The sequence below is a fragment of the Grus americana genome, chromosome 3, assembly GCF_028858705.1.
Source record: "Grus americana isolate bGruAme1 chromosome 3, bGruAme1.mat, whole genome shotgun sequence".
In the NCBI taxonomy this organism is placed as follows: Eukaryota; Metazoa; Chordata; class Aves; order Gruiformes; family Gruidae; genus Grus; species Grus americana.
In genome coordinates this window covers 87,023,550-87,050,166 of record NC_072854.1, presented here as the reverse complement: position 1 = coordinate 87,050,166, position 26,617 = coordinate 87,023,550, and the positions used below count along the sequence as shown (strand labels likewise).

Below are 26,617 nucleotides of genomic sequence, written 5' to 3'. Positions count from 1 at the left end.
CTACACCAGTGAGTAAATGGATAGATGTGGTTATTCCTGTAATTCCTCTGAAGAGAAAAGAAAAATATCTCAACTCGTTATGTTTACCGGGAAACATCTCTGCCTCCACTATACGTGGCTTTCACATCGCTAAGCAAAATGAATGGGTGTACATTTCACTGAGACTGATGGACAGCTGGCACATGGGGAGGGTTCTGCCTCAACACCCTGCTACCAGGCACACAGCAATGCCACAGCCTAGCCTATGGCCCAGCCCTTCAAAAATATGTTGGTATGTGTTACATGGGCAACTTGCCATTGAAGTGCATGACATTACTTATCATAGAATCATAGAATGGTTTGGGTTGGAAGGGACCTTAAAGATCATCTAGTTCCAACCCCCCTGCTGCGGGCAGGGACACCCTCCACTAGACCACGTTGCCCAAAGCCTCATCCAACCTGGTCTTAAACACTTCCACAACCTCTCTGGACAACCTGTTCCAGTGCCTCACCACCCTCACAGTAAAGAATTTCTTTCTAACATCTAATCTAAATCGACCCTCCTTCAGCTTGAACCCATTCCCCCTTGTCCTGTCACTACACTCCCTGATAAACAGTCCCTCTCCATCTTTCCTGTAGGCCCCTTCAGGTACTGGTAAGCCGCAATTAGATCTCCCCAGAGCCTTCTTTTCTCCAGGCTGAACAATCCCAACTCTCTCAGCCTGTCCTCATAGGAGAGGTGCTCCAGCCCTCTGACCAGCTTCGTGGCCCTCATCTGGACTCTCTCCAACAGCTCCATGTCTCTCCTGTACTGGGGCCCCCAGAGCTGGACGCAGTACTCCAGGTGGGGTCTCACGAGAGCAGAGTAGAGGGGCAGGATCCCCTCCCTCGACCTGCTGGTCACACGTCTTTTGATGCAGCCCAGGACACAGTTGGCTTTCTGGGCTGCAAGCACACACTGCCGGCTCATGTTGAGCTTCTCATCAATAATTATGGTTGACTAGCTTGTACTATGACATCTTATTATATAGCTGAGGCGGCAACGACAGTTGCAAAAATTTAGAAAGAAATCCTGCATGATGCTATCAACTATATATTCCTCTTTGTAATGCTGCGATTTACCACCCACAATCTTCTCTTCTTCCTGTCCCCAGCTATAGATCTTTGTGTCCAAAAAACCCAAAAAGCTAGATCTTGCCATTCTTTTTGCAGATACTCATTCCACTTCATTCCCAGTTTTTTCTCAACATGAAATTCAAAAAGAATTAACTATTTCTCACTATTGTACAAAAGTCTCCAATAGACAGTAAAATATCAAGCGTGGGAGGGAAAATTTCCACAGAAGTACAACAAATTACTCTGATGCTCAAAATACATTTTTCTGCAAAGCTACTGGAGACTCCATGAGGATTGCTTTTCTGCACTTAAGAGACTCTGCAGGATCCTTTCCTGCAGAAAGGACAGAACTTTAGTTAAATGTTATTTGACTAGAACGTATTGCATAGCTCAAGCTAACAGATATTTATTGTACTTACAGAGAACTAACTGGTTTGTAGGATTTTCCTCAGATTCCTGTGGCAACTGCCACACTTTATCATACAGTTACATAATGTAAAAAGCAATTTTGTTTCTTGATCATAAATACTTGCTGTTTAAGCTTCTCTTCTAGCCTGAAGTCCTTCAGAGGGAGTTCCTTTTAATCTCGTGAAGAAGCAGAAACCACAACACTTCAAATGAAATTGTTAATGAACCAAAGTCATCCTCTCCATCCAAAAGTACTATTTCCCTTATTTGCTCTCTCATTTGAAGAGTGTGAGAAGAAAACAGTAGCAGCCTTCGCATGTTCCTCTCTTAGCCATACTATCTCTTTTTAAAAAAGAGTATCAACTACGGAAGAATATCAACTTGCTTATAAGCATCATTCAGTAACTGAGCTTTTTTTTAAAAAAGTGAAATGAAAGAGTATAAAGCTACAGCAATTGTCGCTAATGGATCCCTCTACCCATCTCTGCCTTGAACTCCAGAGCGGAGCAAAACACTAAACACAGAGTGAGACACTGCTCTCATAGCTGGGGCAATATGGAGTGGGGCACAGGGCAGTTATAAAGAACACTAGTCCAATTAGGGAAGTTTGAGTGTCAGGCTGTTGAATTCCCTATCATTTCCTGGCACCACTGCCTTTAATTAGGCCTTGGATTGATTACTGTCCTTGCTCTCCATTGACCCACCACTGACTCTGACAAGGGTTGTATTTTCCCCTGCTACAATTAGAAGACAAAGTTCTGAGTGTCAGCAAGCATTACACAGGCAACCAGGCTGCTTAAAACTACAGAGCCTTTAGAGAAAAGATGTGTTTCTGACATTAACACACACTTCTTTCTTTAAAGGATACAAGTCAAGGTTAATTTAAATTTACCAGTGTATTTATATGCAGTGTATTAAAAAAAAAAAAAAAGAGAACAGGACGATATAGAATCCTGCAATATAGAATCTACCTGGCTCTTCTGTAACCCAAAATAACGTGATAGAGAGTGGAAAAGACTGCTGTTTGAGCATTTAATTTGTAAAATAGCAGCAACTAGACTGGACAAAGTTATTTTGTATGCAGGCATGTAGATTGCTTTATGGCAATCCAGAGCATTATGGATATCCACAGAGCTAAAGCAGTAAGGCAAAAATACATTAAAGGAAAAAAAACCTGAAAGAATTGAACAGATAGAAATTCTGTTTCCACATTTACCGTTTTGTGTTTCATGTTTTGGTAGCACTTAGAGGCAACAGCATAAAAAAAATTAAAAAAAAAATTAAGATCCCTTGTGCCATGCACTGTACAGAGAGACAGTTTTCCCGCTGAGAATTTAGTCTTAGTAGAGAAAGGAATCAGGGCAAAGAAACAAAAGTAAAAATAACTTGTAGGTAGCATAGTTTTTTCAAGGCCACATGATTTGTCTGTGCTACTACAAGAAAAAGAATTCCAGCTTCCACATAGAAGGTTAGCAACTATTCACTGTGCCACATTGCTTTTTGTCATTAAAACACAGGTCCTGCGAATTGAAGGCTCCTTGTGACAAGTCATTTCACTCCTCCATACCTTTGATCTCTAGTCCTATATTCCCCAGGGCAGATGAAAGGCTGGAGGATAATTCATTAATACTTGTGAATTACTTGAGTGCATTTTCAAAACTGAACTAATGTATTTATTACTAGAACTAAGTCCACATATTAAAAAGTCTTAATGCATTTTGAATAATTAAACTGTCTACTACATCAGTCCTCCCACCACTGCAGGCACATACATCTCCACTCAGAGGGAAAGCCATTGTCGGAGCTCATTTCTACCTCACCAGTCCATAGTTTTGGCCCAAGAGACAGCTGCAATAAGTGAGCTTACAGGTTTGCTCCTTGGAATGGACAGGGGTAGAGCAAGCTCAGAATCACGTGAATTCAAAAGCACACTTGCTTGGTTTCTGGCACCCAGGTCTGAGGTTAGTCCCACTATCGCTTTAAAATTTGACAATTAGAGGTATGGGTTTATTTTTGCCAAGAAGCTTCTGCAAAGGAACTTGGGGGTTTTTGGGAGCTTGTCAAAATAGCTACAATTCCAAAAAGAACTGAGACACAATCACTGGGTGTATGGGGCAAAAGTGTTAACAGAAGGGCAGTGGATGATGCAAGAGAAACAGAGCAATGTTTACTCTGCTCCTAGGATTCCTTGAACTTGTTGAAATACCTCTAAACAGGTACAAGCAGCCCTGTATTTGTATTAAACCCCAAAGTATGATCAGCAGTCACAGCCAGGGGACTTCCAATTAGTTCTTTTTTTCCAACTACAGCTGAATGAAAAAGAAAGCAAATTAGCAGCACAACAGCCATTAAAAAAAAAAAAAAAACCAAAAAAAACCAGAAACCCAATTTCACTTCCTATCTACTCCCTGCATCAGTGGAACACCATGAGCTTCAGTGGAGAAATCTTAGCCTACAGGACCACAAGATCAGCTTAAGGTCTGTGGCTACTGGAGAGTTATAACAAAATTAAGTTTTGAAGCACAGTAAAGTGCCCAGGATATAATTTTTAGAAGTGCAGTGGCATCCCACAATAAACTCACAACCCAGGGAGAAACTGTTATTACCAGGATGTGTTATTTTATGGCTAATAAGCTGTTTTTTCGGTAAGCCCCCTGTAATTAAAATGCAGATGAGTTAAATAAATCTCATGGTGCTTTAGCAAAAGTCCTCAACTTTCACAATACATGACCATCCATATTTTGAACATAAATTGTTGAGACATTGATACTTTCCAGTTAGCAACGCAGACCTCACAGATTTTAGCCTTGCTGAACACCACAGGGATAAGGCAGAAACTTTCAGTGACTGCAGATTAAGAAACGCTGAATTTCTGTTACAATTGCAAGCACTCAGTCAAATATGAATTTGTTCTGTTGCAATGCAGTGTTTGATTCATTAGATAGATATTCCTTTTCGCTAATAGGCACAGCACAGCAGGGGCAAAGGAGAATACTGAACACATAAGGCATGTGTCTCAGGGGAGCTTAACAGCTCCCTGCCTGTGCTGACCAGAAATACAGAGCCAAGATCAGCCCCATGCACTTGGTGTCACGCTCTCTCCCAAAGGCGGACCGCCCTGCAGTAGACTGTTTGGCCACTTAGGAAAAACAGCTCAAGGTAGAAGATCTCCATGTTGTAGAGCCCCAGAAAAGAAGTCTTCTGCATTGGACTCACTGTTAAGGAGACAGACACCAGGACAGCCCAGCATAAGCACCTCCATCTCAGCAGGGTTAAATCACATCTTTTCACAGTCTGCACAGGGGGAATGCAGATGTGCCTGTAAGATGCACTTGGGGTTTTCAAGCACCTTTCCCCTTCTTATAGGCCTTCTTCAGTTAGATGCTATTTAATCCACTATTTGTCACTGCAAGTGGTCACTCGTGGCCACACATAAGCAGTGCATGAAACGCTGTTTAGACTGTTACTATCGTCAGTACTATACTTGCCTGTCTTCTTGCATTGCCATACTAAATTCAATGCCATCAGATCAATTCTAAGGGTAGGCATTCTGTTAATGAAATTGGCATCTCTGCCCATTTTTCTATCACCTACCAAAAAAAAATATGGGGAATGCTAACAGAAGTGTAATAACTAAGACTGCCATCTGAAAAAGCCGGGTTATTTTTCCTTCTAGTTATGAGTACATTTTTTCATCATGCAGTCATAAACTGTGCAGGGAAAAAAAAAAATCATATGCCTGTGGCTATATGTAGTCATAGTGTTTACAAATATTCTGATGTCAGATGAGCAGTTCAGGTCTTAATCACTCAGCTGGGTGTAGATACTTGGCTCTAGAAAACACAAATACCTTCACACTGAAGGAGAACATAGGTGAAACAAGATCTGATTTACTGACTAACATATCATGCATTTGTGTCCCTTTTTCTAGTACCAGGGGTTTGGGGAGGGGGTTGGCTTTGCCAGGTCAGCTCCCTAACAAGCTCACAATGAGGTCAGACAAGTAACTGTTGGCACAGGAGACAGGGCAGAAACACGCACTTGGGAGGACAGGACTGCAGAAGCAAGGCAACAGGGGCTCAGAGAGGCTGTGCAATCTCTTGCCTTGGAGATGCTCATAATTTCACTGCACAAGCCCCAGAACAAGCTGAAATAACGCTGAAGTCCACTCTGCTTTGAAAAGGAGGCTGGACTAGAACTTCCAGGAGTCCTCTCCAACCTAAAATGTCTAGCATCAAGCCTGGCAGCACTCCAGCTCAGGGAGGCTGCACTGGTGTACTACACACCCTTCCAATTCCACAGAATTAGATCAGTGAGCTTGGTTTGAATTTTCCATCTCTGCTGACATTTGGTAAAAGAATGATTAAAAGGGGCAATGGGGGTTAAAAAAAACCCTGTAGCTTTATGAGCCCCGTGTTTGTTTGTAGGCAGACCTACCTTTCCTCTCACACAGCCAGTTCAGCAGGCTGCAGTTAGCCCTATAAAGATTTAATTGTGCCATGTCACCCCAATTCAGACAGCTTGTTCACATTATCACCTCTGATGTTAGTTGAGAGGTGCTCTTTGATAACACCTGGTACGCAGAGTGAGGCCTGCTTTGGGACACCTGCACACACACTGCTCGCTCCCATTTTGTTCAGTGTTCAAAACTCCTGCTTACACATCTGCTTTTAGTTATTAATAAGTGAGCAAGCTTGCTAAAGACAATAATGTATTCCCAAGGCCCTAACTTCACTTAAAGCTGTATTTTCATTATTCTCTATCACCAAAAGACAATATTAAGGCTTGGCTAAATACCACTGTAAAATCAAGTCTAACATGCAGAAGAAAAAATTGTTTTGACAGCAATTCCAGTTGTAGTTCTCAATTCCTTTAAGACAGGCTTAAGAAGCCTTGTTTACAGAACTACCAAAGCCTTTGCCATTTGCTAGAAGCTGTAAGGAATTTACACCAACTCTGAAAAACAAAGCAAGGGATTTTGGAGTATCTTAGCCAACCTGAAAATTGACAAGACTTTCACAGCAAGTTGCTTTCCTTGCTAATCAATAACAAGATTGAAATGAAGGAAAAGTAAAGTCTGTTCCATTCTGGTTTACGCGCTCCTGTAGACCCTGGCTGCCAGGCAACACAGCACGCTGTTTCCTTAGGGTTAGAGTTAATTGCTATAATCACAGAGCCAGCAGCAATCCTATCCAGGTGAGTCATTAGTTAGGGAAAAGAAAATTGTCAAGAGCAAGCAGAAAGTGGGGTAGAGAGGTTAAAACAGCACAGAAGTTGTTTGGGGGTTTTTAAAGGAAAGAGGTATACAGCATGTTTGTTGGTTCCAGGAAGAGAAACAACAGTATGTAACAATTAGCAACTGTATGTTTTGGGTGCTCTAACAAGCCTCAGACTGCCTGACAGGATCCTTCAACAGACAATGATGAAGGGAAGCACAAACTCCAATACTGCTTCACCCAACGCAGGGGAGGCCTCTAACAAACACTGGAACACCTACAGATACATTTCACCCTCATTTTACACCCTGTAATTTCACCAGAGTCAGTACCATTGCCAGAATAAAAACAAAGATGGAGTTTGGTGCAGGATATACAGTTTACAACAAACATAATTATTTTCCAGTTAATTGTACGTGCACTGCAATATGTTTCCAGTGGATTTTCTATCTTAATTCCCATGCTGTTCTCCAGCTCACTCACAGCATGCTGCTGGAGGTCTGACATAAAAACAGTATTGTAACAGAGCATGCAGGTTGCCACAGATGGTTTAAATTAAAGGCAGCCTAACAAGCAATTCCACAGACAAAGAGGCAGCACATCCAGCACTGCCCACAGTGAGAACAGTGTCTCCAAACATGCCTGCCTCGAGAGACACTGCAGAGCTGATGACCAGTCCTGGAACCCACAGCCACTTGGCTGACATCCAGGAACAAGATCTACAGGACTGGACTCTCAAGGCATTGGCCAAGCAAAGCAAGCTCGTACCTGCAATCCAGCCGTCCAGCAACAGTGGGGTCAGCTTCATGGAAAGTTTCTCTCCTCTGCATTAGGTGCACCCAAGCATCAGAAGCACTTCAAAAGACCCTCTGCTGCCTACAGGGCTATGCAACAGTTTTGTGATGCCTACCAATGTGTAGTGGTCTCTGGTAGGCACCAGAAGAAACACAAGATGATAAACAGCAGCTGAGACACTTTGAGAAACTTGGCTAAAATATCTACAAAAGTGGAGGCTGTTAGAGCAGCAGCATACACTCAAGAACTCTTTAATTGTGGATGACGAAAGACTTCAATGTTACCTTAAAAGTTATTATTAATGTAACAGCCATGATTGTAAATGTTATTATTTCTTGTTATTAGCATGCTTTTTCTGAAGGATGAAGCTTTCTCAGAAAGGACATTCATCCCCGAGATCGCTCTGTAGAATTGCAGGAAAGCACTAGTTTGGTTTCCCGTTCACCTGGCAAAACTGCAGATAATAGAGTAGCTTGGGGTGTGCTTTCTGCCTACTGTTCTCAGGGTCTCAGCCTGAGGGTCATAAGGATTACATTCAAGATCTAAATAAATGTTTGGAATACTAATAATAATGCTAATGTTTGGATCAGAAAGGATGCAATCAGAAAAAAGTTACAGAAGCTTTTCTTTGCTTGACAAGTGTAATGACAAGAGCAGTTAAAGCAATACAGTCCTCAACAAAGAGGAAGAGAATTAAAATCTGAAAACTGGTATTTCTGCAGTTTAAACCTTGTGGATAATGACAGTAACAAAGAATGTCTAGGGACAGGAAACAGAGAGGGAACACTTTTGAGAGATCATGTAAGCCAGTACAAATTGTTGGTTATAAATTCTAGACATATTCTCAAGACAAACTTTTCAAAAGTAGAAAAACGCTTTCATAAACATTTACTTCTCCACTGGTGAGAAAAACACTGAACAATCTATTCCAATTAATGTTCTAACTAATGAAATTACAAAGGCCCCCTTTCTGTTCCTTCAGATAAAGTTTAATAGCATTTATATGTTGTCAAGCCTTGCATCATTCATTTGATCTCTGGAAAGGCAGAGAGGCAGACAGAATACAAAACAAACATTAACAAATACCACATGAATACAGAATGCCTAACAGCACGCCATTCACAACAGCAGACAGCCAAGGACAATTAAATTATTCATAGATATGAACTGTCCAAGGTAGGAGAAAAAAGAAAGAGAATTAGTAAACACTCTCTTGAAAAAAAAAAATTGCAAAATAACCACTCAACCCCATCAGCAATTTCTTCTCTTTTTTTGTTAAATTAACAGCGAGCTTCTGATACCAATGAGAGAATTGGAAGTCAAGGTCTTTCTAAAAGACTTTTTGTCATAACTGGGTAATTAGTTACCGTATATTCAACTGCCATATTCCAATCCTTTTAAGACCAACAGCTTTGAAACGCGAACCGCAACTCCCCTCTTCCTCTCTGTACAGAGTCAGAAGAGCCAATGCTGAGCCAGCATACAAGAGCTGCTGCAGGATGAGGTGGGCAACATTAGCAAGAAAGGAAAAAAAAAACATTAGTCAAGAGCACAAGCATGTAAGAAACCTGGACTCTGTTTTATGCAACTATTCATCAAGTTGCTCTGTACCTCCCCTCCTCAGCTGTAACAACAGAAGCAGCAGACATTTTACTGAGATAAGATCTATGCATGTACTTCAGTTAACGGGCACACTGATGTGAATATTTGCAACTGTGTGAAGCCTGTGACTTCCATGAGCATCTAAGTGTTACAAACCACTTGAATCTACTTCTAGGTGCATCCGTCCTCTTCCATTGAGTGATCAAAAAAGGTTTTTACCTATGGAAACTTCACGGGGGGAAATCCCATTCTGTATCACAAGCAAACAAATATTAAAGCTTTTTACAAAAAGCCAGCAAGACAGACAGAAATAGCCTGAGGACAAAGGCTAAGATAGCAAGAAGCTGAGGGCTCCAATAGTCAAGCACCAGTTTAAGAGAACTGCAGCAGCAGCAGGGTGGAGCAAACAACTGTGGACAGCCATCAACACCACAGCAGGGTGGTGGGACAGGACATATATCCTCACCGCAGCTGCACGCAAAATCCCTGTCGGATGTATTTATGTTGCCGGTGAAGGCAAATTTTGGCTAAGGTGCTTGTTAGTGTAATCCGGTACCAAGTTATGCGTGCATAAGTCCTTCTGCCCTGACACACAGTGACACCTTTCTGCTGCTCTGTCACAGGTTACCATTTTATATCCGTGCAGCTGAACCCAGAGACGCTCATTTCTCAGAGCCCTGAGGTTTGACGTATTGGCTGGAATTCGGAAGAGCAGGGAACTTATCTGGATCTTTATGTACTGGGAGTATATGCTAACAACCAAACATTGGCTAGTCTCAGCTTGTTTTCTAGGTTGGCCTGAAATTCTACCCTGACCTCAAGAGGCCTTTCCATCAAAGCTTAAATTACCAGAGTTTCAGTTTCAATGACAAGTTATTCTACAAAATCGCTTCAAAGAAGTCAAGAAAATACATATTGAAGAAAGGCAAAGAGCAAGCTCGATTCTTTTCATGCATCAGTGACGTCCAGTGGCAACAAGGAAAATACGACAGGCTTTACTTCAACGCAAAATAGATTTGCAGACTGCCTCACTGCCCTTTGAAGACAGTAATCATGATTCTTCAGAAAGGAAAAGAAAGAAACCAAGAACTTTCCCCTTTCTTTCCCAGCCACCACGACCTCTACTAAATCAACCACAACAAAATAAAATAACAAGAAACAAACCATGCTTATTACTTACCTTAATTATACATGTGTCTGGCCAAAGAACACATAGAACACATTTCATTTTAGGCTTCCAGAAGTAAATAACCTGTCCTTTACCCTGAAAGCCATTTTGTCCCATTTCAAAAAGCTGTATGGCTAATCAGTGAGAGAACACCGGGAGTTCTGCAGCAGTGGCTGCAGAAAGCAGCACAGAAAAAGAAATGTATACACACATGCACATATATGTACATAAAGAATATGTACATAAAGAGAGCAGACTCATAAAAGCTGCACTGAAGCAATGAATCCTATCCTCTCATTTCATATGGAGGTGGGTAAATAATGGCACAACAGAGATTTCATTCATGCAGAGGTCTAGGGTATGCTGGGAAGTCTCAGTCTGACAATTTGGTGCAGATGCTTGCTTAGAGGAGCCATTTATCAGTGTCACCCATGCGCATTACTACACACTGCTTCCTCAGCAGCGTGATTCCACACTGGCTTCCCACATAGCGCACACTGGTCCTTGATATTTCAGGCACAGAAACAGCCCTTATCTGGGCCTTTGCAGTGTGCGCTTATTGAAATGATTCCTATTATCCAAAGTGCACGTGTTTGGAGTAGGAAAGGGACAGAATTTATTTCCTTTGCTGATAAAAAGAACAGCAAATTAAGAGAAGTCACAACAGTTTTCCTTCCCCTGCTCCCCCTCCTCTTTATACCCCTGTTTAGCTCATTGCTTATAAACAGCTAACACAAGTATTCACATCAGTAGAGCTGACTCCTGGCGGATACAGGCATCTTGGATGTTTTATCTCTTGTTATACTTAAGTGGAATATTAAACAGGCAAGACAGTGGCAGACCAAGCTAGAAAGAACTAAGTAACTAAGACTGACAAAGAAGGTTGGCAATTTAAAGCACTTCAGTCCATAAAGTGTTTCATTTAGAGCCATCAGTGCCAGTGCACTCAGCATTCATGTATACCCCCTCACCTTTAGCTCTCATACCTTAAGTCTTTTCTATCCTGCTTTTAAAGTATTTGGAACAAGTACCACTACTTAATAGCATGCCCTTAGACTGTTCAGTATAATATTACTACAAAATTACTAAGATCAACACTATAAAAATTCAAATTAATCTGGAAATCAAACTTTTTTTTTCTTCAGAGACAGGCACAGGGAAAGGAGATGCCAGGCTGAATTCATAACTATTGCTGATCCACTAAAACACATGTCATTTATTTGCTATGTTGGGTGAAACTGTTAGTGCAGCGGGTTGAGTCCCTATTTTATACCAAGTCTCAAATTGACAGTATGGAATGTATAGGTCTTCGTGACTGGTAAACAAAAGAGAAGTAAATGAATTAGATGTAAGGAAGAAAATCTAGTTACATCCTTAGATCACCGGATGCACCAGTACCTTCGTCTTTGAAAACCTAATTTCAGAATGAAAAATACTGAAATGCATTAAACCAAAGGCAACTGTTCCTTTGCTGCCTGGACCAGCCAAGGCACGCTTCATTCCCTGCTTCATTTCTGTCTCCATAGCCTGTCGTCTTCCTCTCAAAGGCCCCTACTTCTCCTTGCAGTGTGCCTTTCCTATTGTCACAGCAGCTTATATCTTTTAGGGCACCAAAATTGTATTGGCCAAGCTGCTGTAATTGCCTACCCCCCACCCCTTGAAACTTTAAAAATTGTTAACAATGATGTTGAAGCCAAACACCCAACAGTTCACCAGTCAAGAAAAGGATAAAGGAGAGATGTGATCAAATACCTCTAATGATTGAAGATGATTACAGTGGGGAAAACAATTCTGAAAAGATTTTTTTTTATTTTTTTTTTTTTTAGTATCAGAGCTGTCATCAAGAACTTACAGAACCAGATCCCAACTGTTCATTTCAATGAGCTGTCTGTCCCATCTCACATTCTTAACCAAACACCCTCTTTGCAGGAACACTGGATCAATGATTTTACAAAAACCAATTCTGCAAAATTTTTCAGAGCCTTGTTTTCATGGTGATGGGCTAGTGTACCCAAAAGCTCCCTTAAACCAGTTTCTTCTCTTCCCCACACATCATAACTTCTTTCTCCTACCTCTAAATCTAAACCAAAATCCACATAATTTTTGTCAAATCCATTATTCAAAAATGGATTTGACATGCAGGGAAAAAAGGAAGTCTCATTTGACATGCTAAAAGAGCAGCTCTGGATTTAGGCTTACCACCCATGCTGCAGAACTGCTTACAAAGCCATCACTAATGGCTTTCCAGCTACCCATCATTTCCCCACGCTCGGTCTGCCCAGACAGCTAGCTATTCCTTTCTAACAAATACCGTTTTAATTGCATCTCCCACTTTGTTAGCCTTCTCGACCTCCAGTAAAAGCCATCTACAGTCTAACAATCTCTTAAATCTGACACTCGCACACTAGCACACTTGTATGCCTTCCTGCTCAGTTCACATGTATGCGGACTTATTGTCAAGAATTTCCTTCCATTAGAAATCTAACAGGTATGAGCTGAAATGACAGCTTTAGGAGTAGTGGGGAGAGAAAAAGGGAGGGAGTGAAAGGGCAGAGGTAAATAGGAAAGAATATGTATGTGTATTGCAAATGCACCCCTGTCACCAAAGACTCCATTGTGCCTTTCTGGTGCCAGGGCTTCTCCGGTCCCAACACCTCCCTCCGAGCAACAAATGCCAGCCACACAGCCTCAGCCACTATTAACTCTTCCTGTGGGAACGCTGCCAGCAATTTCAGCAATATTAACCCTGGGAATACTAACATGATTTAGAGGACTTGTTAAATTTTAATGATACCATTAGAAAAGAGGAAAACACACGAGTCACAACTCCCAATTTGGTGCATTTGGCTGCTGAATAGGATATTAATGTTTTTCTTTGCCCAGCACTATTAAATGAGCAGTGAAACTAATAGAGAAATGAAGAGTAATGACTTCTATTCTTGCTGTTCAGTGCCTGCTTAAAGCCAAGACTGCCTTATTGCCCACTAGGCTTTCTGCTGGAGTCCATCAGGTGGATGGAGTAAGCGGGTAATTCTGTCAGCATTTGGCACTTAGCAGGTCAGAGGTTCATTTAGCCAAGAGGCACAGAAAAATAAAACTGCCCAATTGAAATAGTAGCATACAATCATTTGGGCTATCTGTTAGAAGGCAGAAGCCCATTCTCCTGAATAACTTCAGTGGAATCAAGTCTGAAGTCAGCTTTGGTAAGGCAGAGTTTTGCCCAAGTGACTCTTACAGGAGCCGGGACAGAAACAAAGGCCAAGTTCTGCCCCACTTTTAGCAAAAGGCTCCAGAGGGACCATCATCTTCAGCACTGCAGGAATCTCTTTCATATCTTCAAGTACACCTAGTGATAAAAGGAATGGGCAATTCCCAACAGAACCACACAGTGGCCCCAAAAAATTGGTTGTATTCCTGAATCCTCACTTCTCTGCAGTTACTTATGAGGGTGGGAGAGGAAAAGGGAATGAAACACACACAACTTGGAGAAAGTTAACTCCACTGCTGAGGTGGGTCTGCTCAGACAGTTCCAAACAAAGTTGAAATGCCCAAAGTACTGTGAATTTTCATTTTTTTCTTCAGAAAAAAAAATATTTACTGTGGTAGATGTTAAAGTCTCCTTTCATTTGCTTTTTTCCCCCAAACATTCATGTGAGTAGAATTTTGTTCCCATGCAAGCCCATGGAATAGAGAAGCTGTTGTGACTACTCAGGTGCAAATAAATGATCACAAAGTATTTATTATTTAGGAGCATGGTGAAATATAAGCTACAGCAGACATTTGTTATTAATAGATCACAAAAATCTACAGGTCAAAATATATTTGTAAAAAACAAATACATATAAAGCAAGTTCTACTTGAAGGCAATTTGGAAGCTAAAACACTTAAATAGACTGTATACCCAATTTAAGATTTTCCTATAGACACCAGAGCTGGATGGATGCTTTATATCAGTCACATTGCACTGGATACAGACATCCTATCTCCAGCACACACAGTTCCTCTGACATAGACCATCAGCAACAAATTTAAAATGTTTTCCAGAGCCACATTAACATTGGCTTATGGTACTTTTTTTTTTTACTAGAATTTAAAAAAACACCACACAAAAAACCCACCACAACAATTAAAAGGCATTTAACACTTTTCCTGAATCACCAGATCCACTGAATAAGATCATTGATCAGCCACAAACAAAGCAGAAACCATAGGGCCTGTAAGTAAATTTCTCCAACTTGTAGGGAAAAGTGAGCTGATTCAGCCCTACTTTGTTTAATAGGAAGGCACTATGAGTATAAACATGCAATACAAAAATCTTATACCAACACAGGATTTGCTTGAATCCAGAAGCGTCTAGTTCCTTCTGAGGAGAGGGAAGTCTTCTGTTTTCATCATGAATTGTAAACGAAGTCTAATTTAATACCTCATCAGTTCCCTCAGGTCTGACACCAAATGTCCTTGGCAATAATTACTTCTTCCACAAAGACTACTACTGAATACAGTTTTAGAGGAAAGCTGAGAAGATGAAACAGTCTGAAGGGTTCCTCAGACTGAAATCTTTTTTCTTCCCTCCCAGAAAATACAGAATATTTTATAAGAAATGCAAGATGAACCATAGACTACATGATTGAATAGTATAGATTAAACAGAATAGCAGGTCTTAGTGACAACTAAAAGTAAACACAGTTGAAGATTAAAATAAATTTTAAGCAGCACACCAATGCTGCAATTGTAAGTAGCTTTTAACAACCTTACTACACTGTACTATTTCAAATAAAATATATTGAGTTGTGATACCAAAACAATAAATCTGAGCTGCAATTGAACACACCAGTTTCTTAAAACTGATTCTTTTGTATAGCTTGCATCATATTTTCCTTTACTTTCTCTTTACTAAAGTAATTAAAAAGTAATCCCTATGTTCTGTACTAGTTACAGCTGAGGTTATGGTTGGATGCATTGTGCTGCTTTCATCAGTACCTTTCCCAGAGATCACTGCCTCCTTGCATCTGCTGTTGTAACAGCACATCTAGTCACTCCCTGACCTTTCAATCAAAAGGATCTGAGTTTAGAAAGCAGCTCTATTGAAAGTGTTTGAACTATCTATCGTTTTGATAAGAACCAAGGCAGGGAGCAACCATGGTGTATTCACACAGGAGACCTGCAGAGATGCTAACTTATGACCTTCATATAGAGAGGAGAATGAAAACGCACACTGGGAAACCCACAAGGGGCCAGGATCTCTTAGCCCTGCTCAGCCCGAGCAGCATGTCCAACTGCTGCTTTAAATGCATGCAAGTATTCCCTGGTTAGAGCTATATGACAGGTAGAGCTGTGGCCTAAAGGAAATCATGCTGATTTCACTGAAGTCAGAAACCTGTTGCTAGGGCCAATTGCATGTACGTCAATAGACTGAGGACGTTCAGATCCGGACCTCTTCTCTCCCCTTCCTGCTTCTTTGCCAGTTTTGTAAATAACCAGTAATAGTTCATGTTACACAAGGAAAAGAGTTTTCAATATTTGACATTCCTTGCAGAATCTTTTAAACAGTCTCCCTCTCAAGCTTAGAATGTCCAGTCAACATTCCCCTGCCCTATTAAGTGTCTTGTGTTCTGTGTTTTCACTTGGAGAAATCTCAAAAACACTCATCAAAACATTACTAAGCTATACTGGAATATCATCTAAAGAGGGGAGTGGAGAGTAAAGAAGCATAAGCAAATGTATATTCTGGTTATAGATGCTACAAGGTATTACGACTGTACCAAGAAGGTGTTTGATTATATTTTGGGTTTCAAAACAAGAGATCTAAACAGTTCTTAGCAGCTTATTATACTCACATTTGGGTTGGGTTTTTTTGTTTGTAGTTTTATTTGGGGGTTTTTTGGTGTTGTTTGGGGGTGGGTTTTTTTGTTTCTTTAAACCCTGGTTTAATGTAGGAAAGTTGCAATAGAAGGCAATTGAAAATAAAACTGGGCAACACAACTCACTGGGGATTCAAGTTCCATAAACCTATGAATAAGGACATAGCCATGGTGTGATCATCTAAAACTCAACCTCGCTCCAATGAACACACCATGTTAACAAGCTGTTCAAACACTGCCACGTCTTTCAAACGTGCAAGCTGAAGCTTCCAAAGAAAAGCAGTATTTCAGTGTGTGACTGCAGCAGACTGCTTGCAGTCATTGCTTTTCTAGAAAGCAGTAGTAAAGTAATACCTTAATTAGTTGTGACTCACATCAGCATCACAGTGCCACCGAAATCTGGTCCAATAATGGGAAAGACTGTGGAAGACACTTCTAGAACTTCCTACTCTTGGGAGACTACTTTATTAGAGTGCTGTTGCATACTACAGCTTGCTTAATTCAGAATAAATGTGCAATCTGCTTTTCTGCAATCAAGGATAGTTCTCGATTGCAGCTTCAGCAACAAATAACGTGGTCAAGGAATTATTTATCCAATGGATGGGAGGAAGCCCATATGCTTATATTCCTCACATTCTTATTAACATACATACCTCTCAAGCTACAACATGACACTTTTTTTAAGATCTAAGGTAGCAATTTAACTCAGACAATCTCTCACGCTTTTGACATGTAGACCACATGTCACAAAACACTGCAGTTCCTACAACATCATTATGTAGAGCATGACAATCAAGTTTATTGCGGTGAAGGGCTGCAAGTTCAGTGCTTGGAAGCACCCCAATTATATGATGTCAAAGGCTATGCACTGCTGATGTGGCAAAACTGCAAATGTCTTTCAACCCTACATACACAGCACTGCACTGTTCCAATAATCTGCTGACGCAGGTGTGAATCCCATTACATGCCAATGGCCTGTAATAGCAATGTGTGACTTTTCTAAAGCTGTCTGGGGAATTCAGTACAGACTACTTTTCTTCCCCTTCCTCTTCCAAAATTACACACCAAAATCCTATGCTTGTCATACAAGATCGCCACAGATGTTGCAACATTTACTTCCAAGAAAATAATAAGAGTATCTTAAGATACAAGGTGATTTTAGAGATTGGTGCAGCGTTCATGGCATGTATAAAGCACCTTGAAGGAACTTTGTCACTTAATAATAGCCCAGCATGAAGAGGCCAGCTCCAGACTAAGCATTAACTATGTATTTCTGAACACAGTTTTTTCAGATGCCCAGTCAAATCTCTGTAAAAACCTAATTTGATCAAATTTTGCTCCTCCCTAGAGATTTACTTCAGATAAAACATCAATACTTCTTCCCCCCACCAACAGCTCTGTCTATAGTCTCCTAAAAGTATTTTCTTCTCCAACAGGAAAGACAGCATCATCTCAATTCATTAAATATCATCATAAGCCTGTTCCTAATTTCCAGGGCACTCAATAATGGCAAGTCTTTTTGATCCCATGGAGAAAGCTGCACAGTAGTAGTTTTGACAGCTTCCTAAAAAGCTGTCTTTAACATACAGTACCTTCTTCACCCTTACCTCGAAGACGTTTGCAAGCTTGAAAGAAGTATTTATACCGTTTCACATGTTGACATTGTGGATTGCAACAGCAAGACAGCAAGGCTTCCAGCTGCTCCAAGAAAAGGGTTTACATTAATTTGTCAGAGGTGAAGGCATATCCGTTTGTCTGCTCTGGACCTCTGTAAGCAGCTGTAATTCCAGAGCAAATGAAGTAGCTTGTGGTTTCCCGACTTGCCAGGAAACATGCAATTGTAAGAAGATTCGTAGATGAGTTATGCTAAATGTTTGGTATTGTGACCTGTGATGCAACACAAAAGAATGGTTGTTGTCTAAACTTTAATGGAGTTAATCCTTCCAAATGCTGACAAATTACTGCCTCAGGCCATTTAAAATCACATTTCTAATGCAATAATCCTATCTGCATTACAATGAGTTGGGATGAAATGATTAGGTGCCTGAGATTTTTGCACAGTGAATTAAGTCACCATACAGACTGGCCGTGCTTGTTCACAAATTAAAGGTCTGGACGGAAATGAAATTCCATTATTCTGCCACTTGCTAAGCTCTGAGGAAGGGTTCATTACTGTCCTGTCTCTACTGGGAATGTTTCTAAAGTAGCTACAAGCTACAGGAACCTATTTTTCATTAAATCAGGTTCAGAGCTTTCTTCATTATTAATAATTATTAGTCGAGTTTTTGACTACTGAATACCTCTGAAATAGAAAAGGCTAATTCAACAATATACAAGCAAAGAATGAGATAGAGTTTCAGTAAATTTGTGAAAAAAGAAAACAAAACTGAACACAAGTCCTTCCCCCCTTCACAGATGCACTGTGCTAAATCAGAATTTACCTAGTTCTTATACTCAGAAGCACAGACTTTTTAGCAAGGGGACAGTCCAGAATATAAACCATCTAACATCAATGCTATTCATCTGTAGCATTTAAAATAGTATCCTTACTTCCTGACCCAAGCTGCCCAAGCAGCTATTCATGTCTACACATTCAGATTGCCTCTTGGTTTAAAGGCTGTATTCAGGATTTTTGGAATCCCATACTAACAAATCTATATTCACCAGCTTGAGACTATTCTTATTAGTATTCAGTTTATTATTTATGCATGATATAGTTTGATACATACAAATATAGCAACTCTTCAACTAAACTTCATGATTATTTTTTGTCAGATGTAAGGTTACTGTTCCATTGAAGCCAGAGGATAGCACAGGTTTGAACTCAAGACAACCAGATTTCACACAAGTTCTGATAAACGGGGAGTATGAGGCCATAAACTTCTATGCTAGAGCTTTGTCTGATGTACCTCTGAAAATACAGCTTCAGAAAAATCTTAAAATGAAAAAAATCAATTTTCAAGGCAATCCTTATCATCATGCAAATGTTTGACACTAACAAAAAACCCACAAACAATGGCCACCAAATGCTCTAAGATCCTTTCAATTACAAACTGCAATGTACAACCACAACAACCACTTGTTCTAGTCATTTCCCATAGGCGTGCTTCGCATAGGGGTTACAATAAGATTTCATTCTCATAAAACATAACCCCTTGTATGCAGATAATTGCTGTACATCATTAAGTCACATCTGTATCACAAGAGAAAAAAGAAACATCAAGCTTTTAGCATTTTTCTTTTTGTAATTGGCAGGGAACCTGGCATTTTAAATGGTTAAATTAAAAGTAGCACAACTATAATTATATATTCCTCACCTTTGTGCCACACCAAAAAGCAATCCCAAGTTCTTGGTCCTGTTGACGTATTAGGAGAGAATGCTTCTATTTAAAACTGAAAGCCCAACACCTCAACACTAACAATGAGCTAGTCAGAAGCAGTTTGCTCTAGGTTAAGTGTGGCTTTTTCTGTATCAAGTGAAAAGCTTCAGTACATAATTTCATGCATAAAGCCTGGTCTGTTTATGCAGCAATTAAATATACTATTACATTTTACAGATATACACAAACCTCTACATGATTGCACACTGTAGGTTCACAATCAGATAGGTTACTGCAAATTCCAATATCTGTATTAGATCATGTCAAAACAGATAGCCTTATATTCTGCTTGTTCTGCAACGCACAATACACCATGTTATACGCATTTCTAAATACAGTGTAAATTTGAAACAGGTGCCACAGACTATATTTATAATGCTAATGAAATTTCTAGGCTGTCTTCAACAGCACCAATAAAAGTCATTTAAGTCAGATAGATCTGGCTGACTAGAAGATAACTGATACATTTTAAATGCTCTATTTAATTGTTCTAATAAAGGCATATTGCCAATTAGGTGTGTCCTACTGGGCACCACAGTCTTGAGTTATAAGATGCTTTGCAAGTTCTGAGGGAATACCCAGAACCAGGAATGTGATCTGCTCCTTCTTCCACTGAACTCAGAGGCAGGATCAGTTCTACCCTCAGAAACATATTCCCATGGCAGCAATCAAGAGCAGACCCCACAGGACCCTGAAAAATGCCAGCTACATTAACACAGCATGGTAGACTCCAGCCTCAACCCAAACCAAAGTAAGTTTTCCCTAAACACATGACAGGTTTCCACATTCTTGCAAGAGATCCTGTACCTGTCGCTGTCAGAGGGCGACCCCAGAGCATTACTGTGGCACACACCTGCAAAGGCAGCTCACAGGCCCTGGCAGAGCCCACGCCAATGCCCTGCTTTCCCCTAAGCAGACACTGCTAAGTCTATCCCATGGATGCCAGCAACAACAAACTTGCAAGATCGGCACAGCACACCCAATCTAAAGAAGTCAAGGGCGCTGGCCATGATATTTGTATCCTATATCACCTAGACCAAAGCCTCACTGTGCTTAGCAGGGTCTGCTGAAGGCAGAAATGACAAGCCCAGAAAGTTCTTAATGGTTGTAAAATAAGCCAGAAAGGATGAGAGGGATGCTTCTGCAAAGAGCCACTGGCAGGTAGCACCCATCCACAGAAGGAAACTGTGCAAGAGGCTGGAGTACCTCAAAAGGACTGAGCCTCAAGTACTGTTAAGCTTAGTGAATAAGGCAAAGGGTCACCATAGCCCACAAAGACCACCTTACTTGTGCCTCCTTCCTTCTGCCCAAACGCACACATTGGGTAGCGGTAGTTTTGTAAGCAGCACTCCTACAGAACTGGAGGGTTTGGAAGGAGGTGTAAGAAGAAAAAAAGAGAACATAGGTAAAGGGTCTAAAACAGAGAAGTAAAGCTTATAGTGATGTGAATAAAGATCAATCTGTACACCACCATCAGCTAAACTATGTGCACAACAGAACAAATAACAATAGCAACAAAGGTAACATCTCAGGAAGGCGAGGATAGGCAACAACCAGCACTGTTATAATGAGAAGCCTGTACAGTCCTCACATGACTGCAAAATCTGTCAGTTTCTGTTTAACACTGTGCAAGGGATACAAAGCCTCAATGCTTACATTTTATCCTCCCTCCATCCCCAATCTCAGTTATTCTGATGGCTCCCATATCTGTATCAGTAATTTCCCACCTATACCCACAGCTGGCAATGACACCATGTCATGCAGCCTGAAATTTGCAAAGATTTTGGTACAGAGCCACTTTCCAGGGAATCAACCACATATTAATATGGTTAAACTGACTGTCAACTGTGGTGCTTCCACCTTTGCCTTTTTGTGAATAATTCGGTTAAGCTGGGTCTTGAGACAAGGTAACAACCAGCCCTTGAGTCTTTTGTTCAAGAGAGCACCAACTCCCTCTCAAATGGCACATAAATAAATAATGGAGAGTACAACACAACAGTAATACCAGGCACCCTTTCTCAGCAGTCGGCTCTTTTCCATGATACCTCTTTATTGTAACCACTAATGAAAACTCTTTGAAGTGGAAGAGTAAATATTATCATCTGATAGTACCTGGACCCAACAGAGCAAACAAAATTGCATTGTATTACATTCTGGGAGCTGTAGACCCATTCACAATACAACACTCACAGGGTTGCCATGGAGGAGCCCAATGCTTACTATTTTGGTAGCATGGGGTCAGCCAAGGGCTGCTGGTCACTTTTTTTAGGGCTGTTAGCCTTAATTTTAATATACACAACAAACACAGAAAACAAAAAACAATGCCAAACAAAAAAAAAGGAATTTCAGAGTATGCCTTTGGAAGTACCAGATTCCCCAACAGAGGCAGAAAGCAGACTTCCAACTCTATCCATGACCACTCAGCTCTTAAAACCTGAGGCCAGATTTCAGAAATGCTTGCATGCTCTTTAGGCACAGGATTATTCAAGCCATCACTCAGGGTACAACAGCTTTGAGTATTTTTAAGTCTTCTTATTAAAAAAATCTAGCGCTTCTCTGTAAGAGAGAAGCATCACCAAGTTGTCCTTGTGTTAACAACATCCAGGAGGATTGGGTTCAATGCCGTGGTCTGCCACAGCCTCCCTGGGTGACTGATCTTTGGGTTCACATAGTATTTCAATGCCTCCTCTGAACCTGGAGCTACAGGAGGGTCTCTGCTGCACCTGGCCCTGCAATGGAAGTACAAACCATGGGCATCAGACCGTACACACCTTACCACTAAGTTGGCTGCCAAGTCTCAGAATATTTTGTAAATCCATCCTGTAGGGATCAAAGAGAGCAAAAGGGGAAGGGACCAATGACTCCCATGTGGCATCCCCACCCCTGTTTGCCCTTCACTGGGAACAAGAACAAATATACGGGAAATAACACCACAAAACCACTGTCAATGGAAAGAAGGAGGCAAGGAGCAAGCTTGAGGGACTGTCACAGAGCTGCCCCACGAAGCCTGGCAGCCCTCGTGTCACGGAGGCACCCTGCTCCACATGAAGCAGGAGGACGGGATGGGAAAAGGGAGCAAGACCAAGAAGGGGCGAATCCAAATAAACCCTAAAACCCTCAGCAGCGACAGCGGCAGAGGGGAGCCCAGGTGGTCGGCAGCCCCAATGGGGAGCCGGCTCGCAGCCCCACCGGCCGTGGGGGGCCGCTCCCAGGCGGCGGCGGCCCGGCAGCGCCCGCGCCGGGAGGCACACGGATCCCCCCGCTCCGCCCCGGCCCCTCGCTCACCTTGCTGCTGACGGGCCCGGGGATGAGGAGCTTCAGCGCCTGCCTCTTCAGCTCCGCCAGGCGGGCATTGCAGTGCTCGCACCAGACGCCGCGGTCGGAGCCCGGCGAGGAGCCGCCGCCGCTGCCGGAACCCGGCGAGCCAGTGCCGAATCCCGGCGAGCCGCCCAGCGATCCGGGGGAACTGGTGCCAATGCCGGGCGAGGCGGGTCCCGGCGAGCCGGTGAAGGAACCCGGCGAGGAGGTGCCGGAGCCGGGGGACGGGGTGCCGGAGGAACCCAGGGCAGAACCGGCTCCCTCCGGGGCTGGGCGACTCCCCGCCCGGGACTCCTCGTACGCCTTCCGGTACCAGCTCTCGGGGGAGAAGGGGGCGGCGGGCTTGGTGGGGGAGCAGGGGTCGGTCACCTGGAGCGGGAGAAGGAGCAACGGGTCAGGCAGGGAGGCCCGGCGACGCCGGCAAGTTTTGCTCGGACGCTCCGCGCCCGCGGCGGCCCCCGCGCCTCGCCCGTCCCCGTGGGGCGCCCGGAGCCTCCGCACAGCCCCACATCGCGCCGGAGAAGTTGAGCGGGGCGGGGGGACCGATAGCCGGCGGTGCCGGTAACCGTGCGGCGGAGGAGCCCCGGCACAGCGGTGGTCACCGCTCCGAGCCGCCCCTCCGCCCATAACTTACCCCGTATTTTTTGCTCCGAGGCGTGACCGCAATCCTCTCCTTATTTCCAGCCACTGAATTCATGGTGGCTTCGCAGCGCGGCGGGAGAATTTCCTACAGGTTTCCCAGTCCGCATCTAAAGGGGATAGCCGGTCCCGGGAAGTCCCCCGCGGAGCGGACAGGCTGCTACCTCCGCCGGGCACAGCCTCCGCCGCCTCCGACGGGATCGCTCAGCCCCAAAACACCGTCAGTTCTCGGGAAGATGCTTGGGGTCGGGGTTTTCTCCCGGTCGGTTTTTCCTCATTGTCTTCCCTCTCATCCCCTTACAATCCTTGTTTTCACAGAAACAGCAACATCCAGAGTAGGAGCATTCCCCCGGCAGGCAGCACAGCTTTCCTCCGCAAGTGAGGCGAAGCATCCAAGGTAGCTTTAGGAAGGTGAAAGAGGGAGCGGGAGCCGCGCTCCTTCTTAGCACAGGCGCTTTCTGCCTCCGCTACAGCGGCAACTTGTTTCCTTCACCAAGGTTTCTAACTGAGTTAAAATAAATCCTCCAAAAATATCGGGATCCAGACTCTGGGAGGAGCCTCCGCGTCCCTTGCAGCCAATATCCTCCTGCCCATTTGTGCCTGACAGTTTTGCAAGGGAAAGGAAGGGAAGAGCCGGGCTGCGGAGCCCTGTGCGCTCCCCGGTCAGCGGCAGGGCCGGCGGCGCTGGAGGCTGCGAGCAGGCTGCCGGAGCCTCCCCACAGGTCTGCGCGATACCTCAGTGGCCAGGAGGGTCCATTTTATTTTGCAGTATTTCTTGATTGACGTCTGTGATTTCCCCCCCTCTTCTTGAAAAGGGCGGGGGGAACCTTGTTGCTTCAACCGCAGTTATTGGTTAGTTGCCTCTATTCAGGGCTTTAATGAACATGATTTCACAAGTGTTCCCAATCCTCCCTAAATAACTAGGAAAGAAAAGCAAGCTGTGTTTATGACAGTCACTGGCACCTCTTTTCCATGTTGTAATTTTACGTGTATTAATTTAACTTGCAGTCAAGGGCATAATAAATTTATCTCGTAACAATGAAATTCTACAGACTTGTTTCCCTATTAGTCTTTCCCTTCTAATTATGAATTCTTTTTGTGGCTTATGTGTATCTTTTTTATTTCAGATCCTGCAGATAGCACAATCATCTGTAATAAATATTCTTCCTCAAAACAAGTTGCTGATTTTCTCAGAAAGGGAGGCAATAGAGACCTAAATGCCAGATCCCCCGATAGGGTCATAACACGGATGGGTTGATGCAATTGAGAAGGCAGAACACACAGGGGACTTGCATCCACCTTTCCGCTCTCCTTTTGTTACTTCCATATAAATGCATCCTTCCAGCATCCCTAATGTACCTGGGCTGTAACAGCCATGAGGAAACAAAACCAGCCCACTGCATCACTGAGCAAGGAATCTCCCAGTGTGTTTCTGTTTTCGCAGGTACTCTGCTAGTAGTAAAGGTGTATAAGATGCTGTGCTGTGTTTTAACTTGACTAGGTTATCACCCTTAGAGCGGAGCAGCCATTCCTGATCTGGTTAAGAAAGCTTTAATCTAAAGCTGACAAAGTGATGCCGCCCAAGGTAGCCAGGCTGCATAAGTAGTGCCGTATGCATTTACACAAGTGCCTCCAAAAAGCTGACCGAACAGGCAAACAAAGGAGGTGTACCCTAGCTCCTACTGCGTGTGACTGGGTTTCACATAAATCCGCACACTGAGATCCTGCGTTTTGTTCTGGAGAGAGACATGATAGGGATGACAAGGTAACACAGAAAAATCTTGTGCAAGTCTACAGCAGCACAGAGCAGGTGTACTCCATAGGCCCCAAGACACTGACTGTAGGCAGCCACGTGCCGTTTATACCATGGTGTGTAACTTCTCATTTTCTGGTCTCAGCGATTCTGGTGGCGAACTGGCAGATTTGCTTTGGTTTTCAGCAGACCTTTAATTACCAAGCTGCTAGCTATGCCTGCCTAACCACATCTGCTCTGTCAGGGATCATCATCCTGTGTGCAACGCCTGCCTCCCTCAGGAGGCGATGGCTATCCTGTGGGCAAGGGGCAGCAGCCTGACGAGCCTGCTGACAACTTCCAAACCACAGACCAGGGCTCAGTCGGGACCGAGAGGCCGAGCTCTGCCAGCACCCCGGTCCCCACTGTCTCCACAGATTCTCGACCGGGGGCAGAGCGCGGACCCCCTGACGGTTCAGGCAGGGTCAGCGAGGCAGCACCTTGCGGCAGGCTGGCGGAGCACGGGGAATAAAGCAACCTTTAAAAGCTGGGTGGTTCCCAGCAGCTTGGAGGGGGACAGCGGAGGGAAGGAACCGGCCCGCGGGAGGAGAGGCGGACTGCGAGTGGCCGCGCTCCTGCCCAGCTCCGGTGGCAGGTTCGGGCCGGATGCCGCCCGCCGAGTCCCCAGAGCCACCGCCGTGCTGCGGCCAGTGCCCGCCGTAGGGCGAGCGACACGGCTGACCGTTAAACCGCCAATTTCCCGGCCCACCTGGGCGGGAGGAGGAACACGGCCGCGTAACCCACAAGCAAGCGGCGCCGAGGGGCGGCGGTGGGCGCGGCAGGGCGGGGCTGGGCGCGCGGCCCCGCGGCGTTGACGGGCGGCGGGCGCCCTCTGCCGGCGGTGCGTGGCGGCTGCCGCGGGAAAGGTCCGGGGGCGGCGACCGTTGGTGCCCGGCGGTTGGGCGGGCGTGGCCGTGCCGCGTGGGGAGGTGCGGGGAAGGGGGCGGTCACCGCTCCCCCGGCCCCGCTCGGGTGCGGCGGGCGAGCAGCCAGTTCCACCTGGGCACGGGATCCGCAGCGGGGTGCCGGGGCCCAGTGGGGAGCAGCGCTGTCCCTCCTTCAGAGAAATGTCCGCCGTGCCAGAGGCGGGGGATCTTTCTCCTCCGGGCACGACTGCAAAGGTCTATCGGAGCGTGCCTTTTCCCAGGGTTGGACTAGGGTTTTTAGGATAGGAGATGTTGCCGCCCCGGCAGGGCTCAGTAACAGGGTTCCTCTGCCCCGATACTCCCGGGGGGGACAGATCCTACCGGTATGCAGATGCGTGCCGTGCTCCCCCAGAGAGCTGGGCCTGTGGTGGGGTGCCTGCTCTCAGCCAGCTACCGCCCACCTGGCATCTCTTCCTT

The 26,617-nt window shown here is 43.9% G+C and overlaps 1 protein-coding gene across 1 annotated transcript in view; it reads right to left on the bottom strand.

Annotated features, from left to right (window-relative positions):
- KIF26B (kinesin family member 26B) overlaps nucleotides 1-23,614 on the bottom strand; it is a 303,764-nt gene extending 280,150 nt beyond the window's left edge. The window contains exons 1-2 of the mRNA XM_054822246.1: nucleotides 23,478-23,614; nucleotides 22,811-23,212 (exon numbers count right to left, since the gene is read on the bottom strand). Coding sequence (XP_054678221.1) covers nucleotides 22,811-23,212; nucleotides 23,478-23,540 — 465 coding nt within the window. The 5' untranslated portion in view covers nucleotides 23,541-23,614. The remainder of the gene's footprint in view (nucleotides 1-22,810; nucleotides 23,213-23,477) is intronic.
- Nucleotides 23,615-26,617: the final 3,003 nt, after the last annotated feature.